The sequence below is a fragment of the Myotis lucifugus genome, unplaced genomic scaffold, assembly GCF_000147115.1.
Source record: "Myotis lucifugus unplaced genomic scaffold, Myoluc2.0 scaffold_18, whole genome shotgun sequence".
NCBI classification, from domain to species: Eukaryota; Metazoa; Chordata; class Mammalia; order Chiroptera; family Vespertilionidae; genus Myotis; species Myotis lucifugus.
The window spans coordinates 8128946-8141971 of NW_005871066.1; the positions used below are offsets into that span (position 1 = coordinate 8128946).

The window sequence follows — 13026 nt, forward strand, 5'->3', positions numbered from 1 at the left end:
AGAAGCATTTATTTGCATTTGGATTTCCCCTGAAAGAAGAGAACAGCTGAAAGCAGGCTGCTCTCTTGTCTCCCATTGCCTTACTACCCTTCCTGGCCTTTTAAGAAGTATCTAAACAGAATAGGGAATAAATTAGGAAAATATTTGATTTAAAGCAATAGATTCTAAACTTTTCTTTGTATAAACTTTTCTTTGATAATCTGAAACCCCACAGGCCATCTCCTCTGAAAAATATTTTCTGTGGCGGGGGGGGACACGACGACGACGATGGTTCCAAAGTCGCTCTAGGGACCACACTCTGGAAGCGCTCACTGTGTGCTTATGACCAGAGCTGCTGATCCGTTTTGAAAATCTTGATATGACATAATTCTCTGTTTCCCACTTACACTCAAAAGCCAAGGGACTTCAATGAACTTTGACCTAGTGAGTATGACAAGAAAGTTCTAAATATATCTATATATAAATTTTTCCATTGAGAAGACACATCTCTAACAGCTTTAAAATGCTTTTCCAAATTGTAAGGCTTTCAGAGGATAGCTAATTGGCATATAAACAAATATAAATACATCTAGTAATAAAATAGCTAAATCACATAATTTATATACTAATATTTACATAATAATGTGAAAAAATGCATCTCCTTTTTTAAAAATATATATATTTTATTGATTTTTTTTAGAGATAGGAAGGGAGAGGGATAGAAAGTTAGAAACATCGATGAGAGAGAAACATCGATCAGCTGCCTCCTGCACACCCCCTACTGGGAATGTGCCCGCAACCAAGGTACATGCCCTTGGCCGGAATCGAACCTGGGGCCCTTTAGTCTGCAGACCGACGCTCTATCCACTGAGCCAAACCGGTTAGGGCAGAAAAAATGCATCTCTTTTTATGGAGAATTCCACATTGTTATTTCTGTTCTGTGATTTATGAAAATGATGAGTTAACTGCTGCTTGGAAGGCAGGGGTTAAAGGGAAGACGTGTCGGGAATACAGGGTTCTCTCAGGCTCGTGAACTATGTCACTATGGCCAGAAACAATATTCCTCTACCTGGGTCACAATTAAGACACCAGCGAGGTGGGCCTGAGAGTAAACCTCTAAGGCTTTTTTCAACTAGAAAATTCTATTTGCCAAAAGGGCCCTGGGTTACAAATTCGATTCCATGCAGTCTTCACCAGGTATATGTTTGTGCGTGCAAAACAGGCTCCCACATCCTCACAGTGACATGCTTTTATGTCCTGCCCATCTAGTCCGCAGCTGACTGGGCTGTCCAGGTTGTGGTTAACCCCCCTGGAGGGAGCGAGCACTGTACACGCAAGATCCCACCGCAGAAGCCTCCGTCTTTCGCCTTACCCGCGACCTCAAGGTATGCTCCGGACCTGCCCTCAAACACTGAAGGTTTCCTAGCATTTTGTTCATCTATCAGTAACATGTATTCAGGAACTAGTGGGAGAAGAGGTGTAATAACCCTTTCCCATTCTCTCAGTGGCTTTGAGATGTGAGAAAGTGAAATGCTACAAGAATAAGAGTAAAATATTCAGTTGAGTTATCTCAGCTGAGAGTCTGTGAGGTAAAAAGCTACTAAGTTTGCCTCATCAGAGATCTGTGGCAAAAGAAACCAGAGACCCTGTTGATATTAGTATGGCAGGTAGGATGGAGGTCATTGGTATTATCTTTTCCCCACAGCAGTCATGACAACCCATGGCCAATAGTTTCTAAGGCTTTGCTCTCTGGCACAACCTGTGGAAGAGCCACGGAGATTCTGCATTTACTGTCCACCTGGACCTCGCCGCCACCCCACAGTGGAACCCACATCGCAGCATAGGTGGAACGCTACCAAACACCGGGGTCACTTCCGTTACATAACTGTACTTTTGTCATTGAATTGTTGCTTTATTTCTCCTAATACAGAGTCGTGCTGCTTCCCACACCCATCTGTTTAGAACCAGACGTACAATATTCTATAGACGTCTATTTTTCCCAGCCCTCGGAAGGAGGGTCCCACGCTCACTCACACATCCTTGTTGATTCTGTAAGTATCACAGAGCGTGGTGGGTGCTGCCTTCCAAACTGAGCTCCATTAAAATCCCGCGTTTAGACTCTCTGGTGAAATGTTTCTTGAGACGTGTGGATGTATTTGTTTCATTCCAAAAATCACCTATTTTCTCTAAAAGTCACCTAATAACAATTGCAAATTTTATAGAACAGGAAGTGCCAGTAATGATTTGAAGTGTGTTCTTGCTCAGTTCCTACCGCGTCTTGCTCACATTCTATCATTTACTCATATAGAGTCAACACCCTATAACAGTGATGGCGAACCTATGACACACGTGTCAGAGGTGACACGCGAACTCATTTTTTTGGTTGCCTTTTCTTTGTTAAATGGCATTTAAATATATAAAATAAATATCAAAAATATAAGTCTTTGTTTTACTATGGTTGCAAATATCAAAAAATTTCTATATGTGACACGGCACCAGAGTTAGGGTTTTTCAAAATGCTGACACGCCGAGCTCAAAAGGTTCGCCATCACTGCCCTATAAGGTCAGCACTATGATTATTCTCATCTATAGACGCCAGGACTAGCTCAGGGTCATACAGCTAGGAGTGAGGAGTCTGGAGTCAGAGTCAGACTGTCTGATTCCAAAGCCTCTGCCCTGAGCCAGGACAGCATTACTGAGTTTCGGGGGAAATCCCACCCCTTTAAAATTAGCATCTTATGGATACATAGTCTGCTTTCATGTTGTAATCAGAGTGCTCATACAAGTATGGGTGTGGACATTTTTCACTTCGCATTATATCATAAGCATTTTTTACTATGTTTATGTAGTTTTACTTCTAGGAACAATGCATAGTATTTCTTTGAGTGACTGTTTTTAAATTGTATTTTTCAATTACAGTTTACATTCAATTTTTTTGTATTCATTTCAGGTGTACAGCATAGAGGTTAGATAATCATCCACTTTACAAAGTGCTCTCTGCACATACTTACTATAATAGTATGGACTGTATTCCCTATGCTGTGCTTACATCCCTGTGACTATTCAGTAACTCCCAGTGTGTACTTCTTAGTCCCTTCACCTTTTGCACCCAGACCGCCAACACCCCTCCCATCCAGCAGCTATCAGTCTGTTCTCTGTGTCTGTTTCTGTTTTGTTTGTTGTTGTTTTTTGTTTTGTTTATTTTGAGTGACTCCTTTCAGCATCTTTCCCCCACAGAGTTGGACCACAGATGGTCCTTCTAAACCTCCACTCTGGGCACTGCAGACCCAGGCTTGTCACTGGGCAGAGTTTGGCATTGAGTGAATTTATGTAATTTACTTATCTAGTCCCCTGCTTGTGGAATAGTTTCTTCTATTTTTCAGTATGTATAGTTGGTACATATTTTTCAGTGTTTTAAAATATAGACCTAATCTAAGGTTTTATGGCTCTTGAAATAACTTATCAAATTGTTTTCTGGAGCTATCCTTCAACTAATTTTCAGGATTACCAGTGAAAGTACCAGTTTCATCCATCTTCGGCAAAATTGTATAGAATTGTTGGGGAATTTTTAAAAGTAATTTTGTGTATAAAAATCCAATTGCTTTGTTTAAATTGTATTTTTAAATATTTGTAAGAATCTTCTAATATCTTGATTTAATTGGCAAAATGCAACCTACAAATTATATTAGAACACAGCATGCCCTTGTTTTTAAGTGTTATCTACGGCTGCTTTCAAGCTACAGAGTCAGAGCTGAGTACTCATTACAGAGACCTTAGGTCAGTGACCCTTTAATACAGTTCCTCATGTTGCGGTGACCCCCAATTTCATTGTTACAAATTGAACATAATTAAAGCATAGTGATTAATCACAAAAACAATATGTAATTATATATGTGTTTTCCGATGGTCTTAGGTGACCCCTGTGAAAGGGTCGTTCGACCCCCAAAGGGGTCGCGACCCACAGGTTGAGAACCGCTGCCTTCGGGCCTCAAAGCCAAAAATATTTACTACCTGGCCTTTTATAGGAAGAAGTTTGTTGATCCCTGATTTAATTAGATGTATCCATATTTTGTGAAATGTGTCTTCAGTTTTTTGCCATTGAACATTTTAAATTTATATCCTCAAGCTTTGTTATTTCATCATCTACTATAAAATTCAATATGAATCAGGTATATCTTGGATTTTATTCAACAAGCTCATCAATTATGGCATCAAAAAATACAATTGTTTTAAGATTATTTTACCAATGGTAGATTGCAAGATTTAGGAAAAAAGGAAAGGAAAGAAGGAAGGAGGAAGGAAGGAAGGACACCTAGTTAAATTTGAATGTGGTATTAAGTATGTCCCAAATGTTGCCCTCAAATATTGCATGAGACATATTTACACTAAATAAAAATTAGTCATTGCCTCTCTGAAATTCAGTTTTAACTAGGTGATTTGTATTTTATATGGCAATTTTAACCAAAGGTGGTCTAAAGCCTGCACCCGGAGGGGCCACATAATGTCGTGGTGAGGTTCTACCGTATTATGGTAGAAATGAAGTAGAAAGTAGAAACAAACTCTTGGATGTGAAATTCCAACTATCGTGATTCTCCTAGCTACACAATTCATATTCTCTGCCGAGGAGTTTTAAATAGAACTGTGCTCATGAACCAACGTATGAGCTACAAATAGAGAAAATCATATTTAGCAGGTTTAATTCAGGGGAAATAAAGCTAAGAGTTGGGAACCCAGGCAGCATAAAGAAAGGAAAAGGAGGAACATAAGGAAGTCCTAAATCACAAAGGGATGTTATTATTAATAATAATAATAGTCATGAAATTCACATTTATAAGAGCCAACTTACTCCTCATTTTAAATCCATATCCTAAATATTTCTAAACTTCATAAGCTCCCAAGATTATCACTTGGTGATGTATTAAATGCATCCATTTAAATTATCCATCCGTCCCCAGCTACTGAGTGTTTGTGGACCAGGCACTGGGCTGGTTCCTGGGTGTAAAACATGGTTCTCGCCCTCTAAGAATTCTCAGCCTGATATAGAAGACAGTGATGTAAACAAAATCATGGCAATGGTGTTTGATAGATGCACAATAGAAGTAGATCATTTGAAATTAACTTAAAAATATGTCCATTTGATCTGTTTTCAAGCAATCATTCTCTTATATAAGTATGAAACCCCTAAAACCTAAATAAAAACTAAGAGAGTAAGCTGATCTTGGCAAACTGTCAGAAATCTCAGAGGAGGTCCCTGTTTGAGGTCAGATTCCTCAGGGACTCGGGCGCACCTGATTTGTTGAGGGCATGTGGGCAGGAGAAGAGGAGTGAGGGGCTAAGAGAGGGCAGGGAGTGACCGAAGAAGGATGTGGTCTCTAACGTGTAGCTGCAGCCTGATCCCCAGGGAGCTCTGGACCACGAATCACACCAGGGAACTGGTTCCACCCAGAGGCAAAGTGGTGGGCCTGTGTGTGCCCGAGTTATCAGCTACAGGCTCACCACCCCTCCCCTGGCCCCCAGTGAGTGCAGTGACTCCTGGACAAGGTGGCGGACTCCAGTTTTCTGGAGAAGAGGACAGCTGTGAGCCTTTAGCAGTCAACGCCATGGCAGCTGGCAGGCAGGAAGATCTGGGCAGGGCACAGTGCCCCCACAGTCCCTGACCCAGGATGCCCAGTAGGAGAAAATGGTTGCGCATTGTATGATTACAGACTAAGGCAGTGGTTTCTTTTTCTTTTTTTTAATATATTTTATTGATTTTTTACAGAGAGGAAGGGAGAGAGATAGTTAGAAACATCGATCAGAGAGAAACATCAATCAGCTGCCTCCTGCACACCCCCTCCTGGGGATGTGCCCACAACCAAGGTACATGCCCTTGACCGGAATCGAATCTGGGAACCTTCAGTCTGCAGGCTGACGCTCTATCCACTGAGCCAAACCGTTTATGGCAAGGCAGTGGTTTCCACACCATGGTAACACTATGGAATACCCATAATTTCTTATCACAAGTAGCCTAGTTCACAGTCTTTTAAATCTAAGACAAATTTATTAGCAAGTTTAAAATATAGTAATAAGGACCCTAAAAAGATACAGGCTCACTTATTTTCTTTGCCATTGATCAATAAATGAAAATATATAGTTGAAGGCTTCTTAAATAAGCTGAAAATCATAAAATATTTAGTCGTAAGCAATTTAAGGAACTGAATTCAGTCCCTTTTTAACTATTACTCTCATACATGGACCTGATTTTTTTATAACTGGAATCTGAACAGTGAACATGTCTTCTTTTCTCGTTATTTTAAAAGCTTGGTCTTCTTCCCCAAATCAACGCATTGGAGGATTTCTACAGCAAGCAGGATGCAGATGGACACCAGCTGCACTCCTGTGTTGAAATTGCCTCAGAACCAGGAGCTCAGGAGCTCCCCGGTGCATGTGAAAGGCTTACAGTGAGCATGTCCGCCAGGCTGCACAATGGGGCAGTGGGTGAGTATCCCTGAGTAGGCTCTCCTGAAGCACTGCTACTTGTGAAAATGCTTTTTGGAACATGAGTGAATCAACTTAATTTATTTTAGCATCTATTCCAAACAACCAATCTTGCCCGATGATTAGATACACAGAGTAATCTACTGATGTGTGGGAATCAGAATGTGCAGTACAGGAACTGTATAGAAGGAGAATCCTTGCAGTAGTAGCATTAAGATGCCAGATTGCAGGAACAATAGTCCTAAAAGTGTATTTCTTTAGAATCCTAGGATTTTGGGTCTGAAATGAACTCTAAACAACTTCTTTCATCCCCAAACCATCACTGAATAAATGAGACCATTAGGGTCTAAAAACATTACTTGCCCATTGCACTAAGTTTAGAGCAGGTTTCTCACCCTCACTAGTTTCCAAATTTTGGCCTGGATAATGCCTTGTTGTGGGGCTGGGGTGAGGTCTGTCCTGTGCATTATAAGATGTTTAGCAACATCCCTATCATCGACCTACCTGATACCAGTAGCACCCTTACCCTGGTTGTGACATCCAAAAATGTCTGCAAACTGTGACATATGTCCCTTAGGGGCAAAATTCCCCCCCAGTTGAGAACTACTGCTAGAGAGTGACAGCTACAGTGAGACCCTGGTCTTCCTAAGTTCCAGGCATTTGTTTTTTAAAAAATATGTTTTTATTGATTTCAGAGAGAGGAAGGGAGAGGGAGAGAGGAATAGAAACATCAATGATGAGTGAGACTCATTGACTGGCTGTCTCCTGCACGCCCCCTACTGGGGATCAAGCCCGTAACCCAGGCATTTGCCTTGACTGGGAGTTGAATCGTGACCTCCTGGTTCATAGGTTGGTGCTTAACCACTGACCCACACTGGCCAGGCCCAGGCAAATGCTTTTTCTTTCATACTGAAGGGCTATGTCTTCAGGCTGTCCATAATCTCATGAAAAGTATGGAATAAGAAAATTCAAAGGTGTAGTCCAGCACCAACACAGATCATCGGGAATTGAAGTAATAATAATATCAATAATAATAACTAGCCGAAACCGGTTTGGCTCAGTGGATGGAGCGTCGGCCTGCGGACTGAAAGGTCCCAGGTTCGATTCCGGTCAAGGGCATGTAGCTTGGTTGCAGGCACATCCCCAGTGGGAGGTATGTAGGAGGCAGCTGGTCGATGTTTCTCTCTCATCGATGTTTCTAACTCTCTATCTCTCTCCCTTCCTCTCTGTAAAAAATCAATAAAATATATTAAAAAATAAATAAATAAAAAATAATAATAATAATAACTAAATTGGAACAATTAGTGACTAAAACTATTTTAAGCCTTTCATTAACTTGAGTAATGTTTATTGTTGTTATATTTAAGTAATGTTTATTGAGCATTTATTAGATGCCAAACACTGTTCTAAGTACTTCATAAACATTATTACCTTTAATCCGTATAATCCTACATTATCCCCCTTTCACAGAGAAGGGATTAAGGCCTAGAAAGGTGCATGAAAGAGAGGAAAACCAAAGCCACTAGGAGCATGAGGTGCTTCTCGGCCACTTCCTTCACCTCTAACATCCTTCTTTCGTTGCTTGCAGCCTGCCAGTGTCATCCCCAGGGCTCAGTTGGGACCGGCTGCAGCCCGCTTGGAGGCCAGTGCCCGTGTAAGCCTCACGTGGCCGGGCGCCGCTGTGACAGGTGCTCAGCAGGAAGCTACGGTCTGGGGCATCACGGCTGTCACTGTAGGTAACAGAAAACAGATGCTCTTGTTCACAACCTCGGAGTTTCGAAGGGAGGAAAATTGATGTGTGGAGTCTAAAAAGGGAGCAGAGTGGGAACTGACTACATTACTCGGGCTGTCTATGTAGATAAAATGTATGGAAATTTTTTTCTACCGTCCTTCTTCTATCCATTCACTGGGCACTGAGTGTGCAGAGCTCCGTAAGGAAGTGTGAGTGATGAGAAAACCATGGTTCATGCTTCTGGGAGTTTGCAGTCTGTATCAAAGAGGGGGTAGTCCGGGTAGGCTGTGGGACACCATGAAGGGAGTTGGCTGTGCAAACCCAGCTGTGTGATTGGGTCCGTCAGCCAGTGGCTGGAAAGACTAAAACAATGATTAGATTGGGAAGTTGAGAAAGGGGCCAACACTGCGACCAGGATATGACGCTTCCTGATGCTGGGGTTGCAGAGTCCCGGAACTCATTTTATAATCTGCCCATTAGTAAGGACTTGGATGGGGCGTCACCCACAGTAGTAAATTTAGTTATCCTACATGTCAAGGTATGTAGTTCTCTATTCTTCAATGTAAACCATTAGTGAAATACTGTTCCCCTCAGAAACCTGCCTTAGGAACCATGAAAACCACCAGGTACATGAATTCTCCTTTCAGGGAGGGAAACATCTTGTCAGTCACGATTTGGAGAGATGGCACACCTTCCTCGTCATTGCCTGTCTAGCAAACTGCCCATAAAACAGCTTGGGTCCATCTCCACCTTTTTTAAAAAATTTTTTAAATTGATTTTAGAGAGGAAGGGAGAGGGATAGAGAGATAGAAACATCAGTGATCAGAGAGAATCATTGATCGGCTGCCTCCTGCATGCCCGCTACTGGGGATGGAGCTCGAAACCCAGGCATGTGCCCTGATGGGAAATCAAAACTTGACCTCCTGGTTCATAGGTCGACACTCAACCATTGAACCATGCCAGCGGGATCATCACTGCTCTTTTTTCCCTTTTCTTTAAAAAAATGAATTGCTTGCGATACACAAAGGAATATATATTTTTTCCATGTAGCACCCTGTAAACCAAACAGGCATCACAATTTTTTATAGGAAAGATCAGCTTGAGTAATTCAACAATTTAACAGAAAAGGGTTGAGCCTTTACTATCTTGTCCAGGAAAAAAAAAAGCCTGACAGTTTTGAGTGGGGTGTCTTATATTTTTTATAGTCTTAAAGTTTGACTGCCAAGATATATGGAAGTTCAAGTCATTAAAAGCACATTACTTGGCTGGGGCTTTTTTCTGGTTCAGGGAGCACTGCCTCCCCACCCCGACCCCTACCTCCACCCTTTTAGAAAAAAAAAAAAAGCACATTACTTGTTCAGTTCCTCTGCATAAACAACATTTCTCAAACCCAGTTGTTCACAGCTTACAGTTTGTTGAATGAATTGGTGAATTGTTATTTAACCAACAGTCACCTGGTGCTTGCTCTATGCCAGGCTCTGCTCTAGGCACTTTAGAGACTCCCTCTATTCACCTTGATTGGGGTGAGCTGGTAAGTTAGGGACTGCAAAATCAGGCCCGTACCTCTTTCACCAGCACACCATTGCCCCCCACCCCACCATGTTCTCTTTGCTTTATCTAGTGTGTCACTGCCACCCTCAAGGCTCAACGAGCGCTGTGTGTGACCAAATAACCGGACAGTGCCCCTGCCAGGAAGCGGTGGCTGGCCGCAGCTGTGACGGGTGCCTGCAGGGCTATTTTGGATTTCCCAACTGTCACCCCTGCCTCTGTAATTCGTTCGCTGAGCTTTGTGATCCAGAAACAGGATCATGCTTCAATTGTGGGGGGTTTACAACTGGAAGAAACTGTGAAAGGTATGGAATTCATATGTACTTTTATTTTTATTTTTTAAAATATATTTTTATTGATTTCAGAGAGGAAGGGATAGGGAGAGAGAGAAACATCAGTGATGACAGAATCATTGATCGGCTGCCTCCTACACACCCCACACTGGGGATCGAGCCTGCAACCTATCAGGTATTGAACCGCGACCTCCTGGTTCTTAGGTCAACGCTCAACTGCTGAGCCATGCTGGCTGGGCTGGACTTTTATTTTTAAAATTTTCTTTTGTTCCGATCTCACAACACTCTCCAAAAGGCCACTGAGTAGAAACTAACAGTATTGAAGTGTAGAATGGTTGTTCTGGGTGGGAAGATAATGTCATTCCGTCGTCCTTCAAAATCTTGTTATAAACCAGACAGTGTCTGATTAAATTAATAACAGGCATTTGCCTGGCAACATGCTTTTTATATTCCTGAAATAAGACATGTAAATTGAGTGCTATTATATGGAGCTTAATGACTATACCATGGGACTTTCAACAGCAAAAAATCCTCATGCAGAGCAAATAAGCATCTTCTTAAAAAATGAGTTTTTGGAGCTGCACGGTCCTAATGCATAGCAAATGCACACTGGCTAACATGTAAGCTTTTCCTGGGAACATTTTGGTGAAAATAAATTGCCTTGACAGATGCATCGATGGTTACTATGGAAATCCTTCTTCAGGACAGCCCTGCCGTCCTTGCCCATGTCCAGATGTTCCCTCGAGCAATCAGTACTTTGCCCATTCCTGTTATCGGAATCCTTGGAACTCAGATGTAATCTGCAATTGTGCTCAAGGTTATGCAGGTAGGCAGGAGGCTTTATGGTGGTTGATTTGCTTCTATTTCACACGGCTATCTGAAAAGTAATCACATATTAATAATTTATCTACCTTGACCAAATGAATGTTGCAGAATATAAGTTAATGGTAAGAAGACGCAATGTGGTAAATTGCTGCTTTATAAACAAAGAATTTGAATGATTCAAAAACCAATGACTATTTAAAACTCATCCCACTGAGCTATAAATGTTAATGCTGTTCTGGAAAACTAACTGACCAAATGAGTTTAAATCAAATTAATTTATTTAAAATAAAATCATCACATGTTAAGATATATATGTGATAAAATAAATATATGTGATATATATTACATATAACATAAGCAATTAAAAAGTAAAAAATAATAATAGTAATAACCAATCCAATGCTTTCTTTGTATAATTCTGACCAATCAATTTGACTGGCATTTCACAGAGACAAATAATTTTTCCTGACGTCTGGAAGCACTGATTTGGGCGTGGAATGGAGACTGCCTAAGTTAATTCAATATTTGTATCTGTTGCTCAAAAATTTTATTTTGCATAGATTAAGCATGAGTGTAAACATGTTATGTAAACAAGGAAGAAAACTTACAAAGTCCACTTGATTTAATCACACTTAGAAATATGGTGCTCGTATTTTTTTCAGTGATAATTACCATAATTAATTATTTACATGGATAATATTTTTATTATCCCTATGGTTACACATCTCTTGTTAATTGCCTTTTCTCTTATAGTCTCTTCTCCCTGTACATTTTGGCTTGGCTGACCATTTTTTCAAATATGTATATTTTTTATTGATTTCAGAGAGGAAGGGAGAGCGAGAGAGAGAGAGAGAGAGAGAGAGAGAGAGAGAGAGAGACATTAATGATGAGAATCATTGATTGGCTGCCTCCTGCATGCCCCCTACTGGGGATCGAGCGCACAACCCAGGCATGTGCCCTTGACTGGAATCGAACCCGAGACCCTTTAGTCCGCAGGCCAACGTTCTATCCACTGAGCCAAACAGCCAGGGCTTGGTTGGCCATTTTTTAAGAACTGAGCCCATGGTTGGGCTCCCAGAGCATTGCTAAATGGGATGAACCAAAATGTGGATCGGACACCTAAACAAGTGCAGTCGCCTCGTGGTTGGAAGGGCAAGAGTGTCGGAGAGAAGGGATGGTTTCTCCATGCAGTGCTCAGTAAGAACAGCCTCTTGGGCTCATACATTGAGGGAACTACTCTCAGCCATCTTCACCGCTAGACACATGTCTCAGGCTGCTGCTGTTTCACCTCCAGGCCCGGATGGGGTGGGCCCTGCAGAGAGGAAGGGCTGACATGAACTTTGGGCCTGGGGTACACTGTTGTGACCCTGGTTCTATAAGGATCCAGGGGTCTGTGCCCACAACTCTTAGGTTTTAAGAAAGACTAGAATCCATTCTTCACCAAAGACGTTTTAGCCCTGGATAATCATTTTACCCTCCGAATGAATAATAGGCTAAAATGAATGTTTTGTTTTAAATTAGAACACTTTTCCTTATTCATCCTCAATGTGTGACCTCTCATTATCTCTAGAGGCGCCCAATTATTCTCTATTTATACCAACTCCATCCCCCCTCTCACACACACACACACACACACACACACACACACACACACACACACCTCTGTCACCTCATTCCCTTTTTCTCTCTCCATCTTTCAGGTAAGCAGTGTGAAGAATGCTCTGCTGGTTTCTATGGAAATCCCAGAATTTCTGGAGCACCTTGCCGGCCGTGTGCCTGCAACAACAACATTGATGCCACTGACCCAGAGGCCTGCAGCCGAGTGACAGGGGAGTGCCTGAAATGTCTGCACAACACTCAGGGGCCCCACTGCCAGCTTTGCAAACCCGGTCACTTTGGATCAGCCCTCAATCGAACCTGCACAAGTAAGCCTGCAAGGCTCCTGGGGGGAGGGTTGGGGGGGTGGCAGCTCACGAGTGTTGTAGCAGCTCTCCCATGCGCGTTTCAGCTAGGCCAGGGGTGTCAGCACCCCCTGGGTGGTGGGCTGGGGCACTGAACTCATCAGCAGAAACAGGTGCAGCTATAATATACTGTCATTAGATTGCCTTTTCTGACTATTGTTCTAGTGGATTTTTAGCATTATTCCTCCGAGTATGGTTCAATGTGCACTGA

The 13026-nt window shown here is 42.0% G+C and overlaps 1 protein-coding gene across 1 annotated transcript in view; it reads left to right on the plus strand.

Annotated features, from left to right (window-relative positions):
* Positions 1–13026, plus strand: part of LAMB4 (laminin subunit beta 4) — an 88410-nt gene that overhangs the window by 44699 nt on the left and 30685 nt on the right. Inside the window, exons 15-21 of the mRNA XM_023751015.1 lie at positions 1249–1364; positions 1910–2030; positions 6279–6456; positions 8045–8188; positions 9810–10041; positions 10698–10855; positions 12555–12779. Coding sequence (XP_023606783.1) covers positions 1249–1364; positions 1910–2030; positions 6279–6456; positions 8045–8188; positions 9810–10041; positions 10698–10855; positions 12555–12779 — 1174 coding nt within the window. The remainder of the gene's footprint in view (positions 1–1248; positions 1365–1909; positions 2031–6278; positions 6457–8044; positions 8189–9809; positions 10042–10697; positions 10856–12554; positions 12780–13026) is intronic.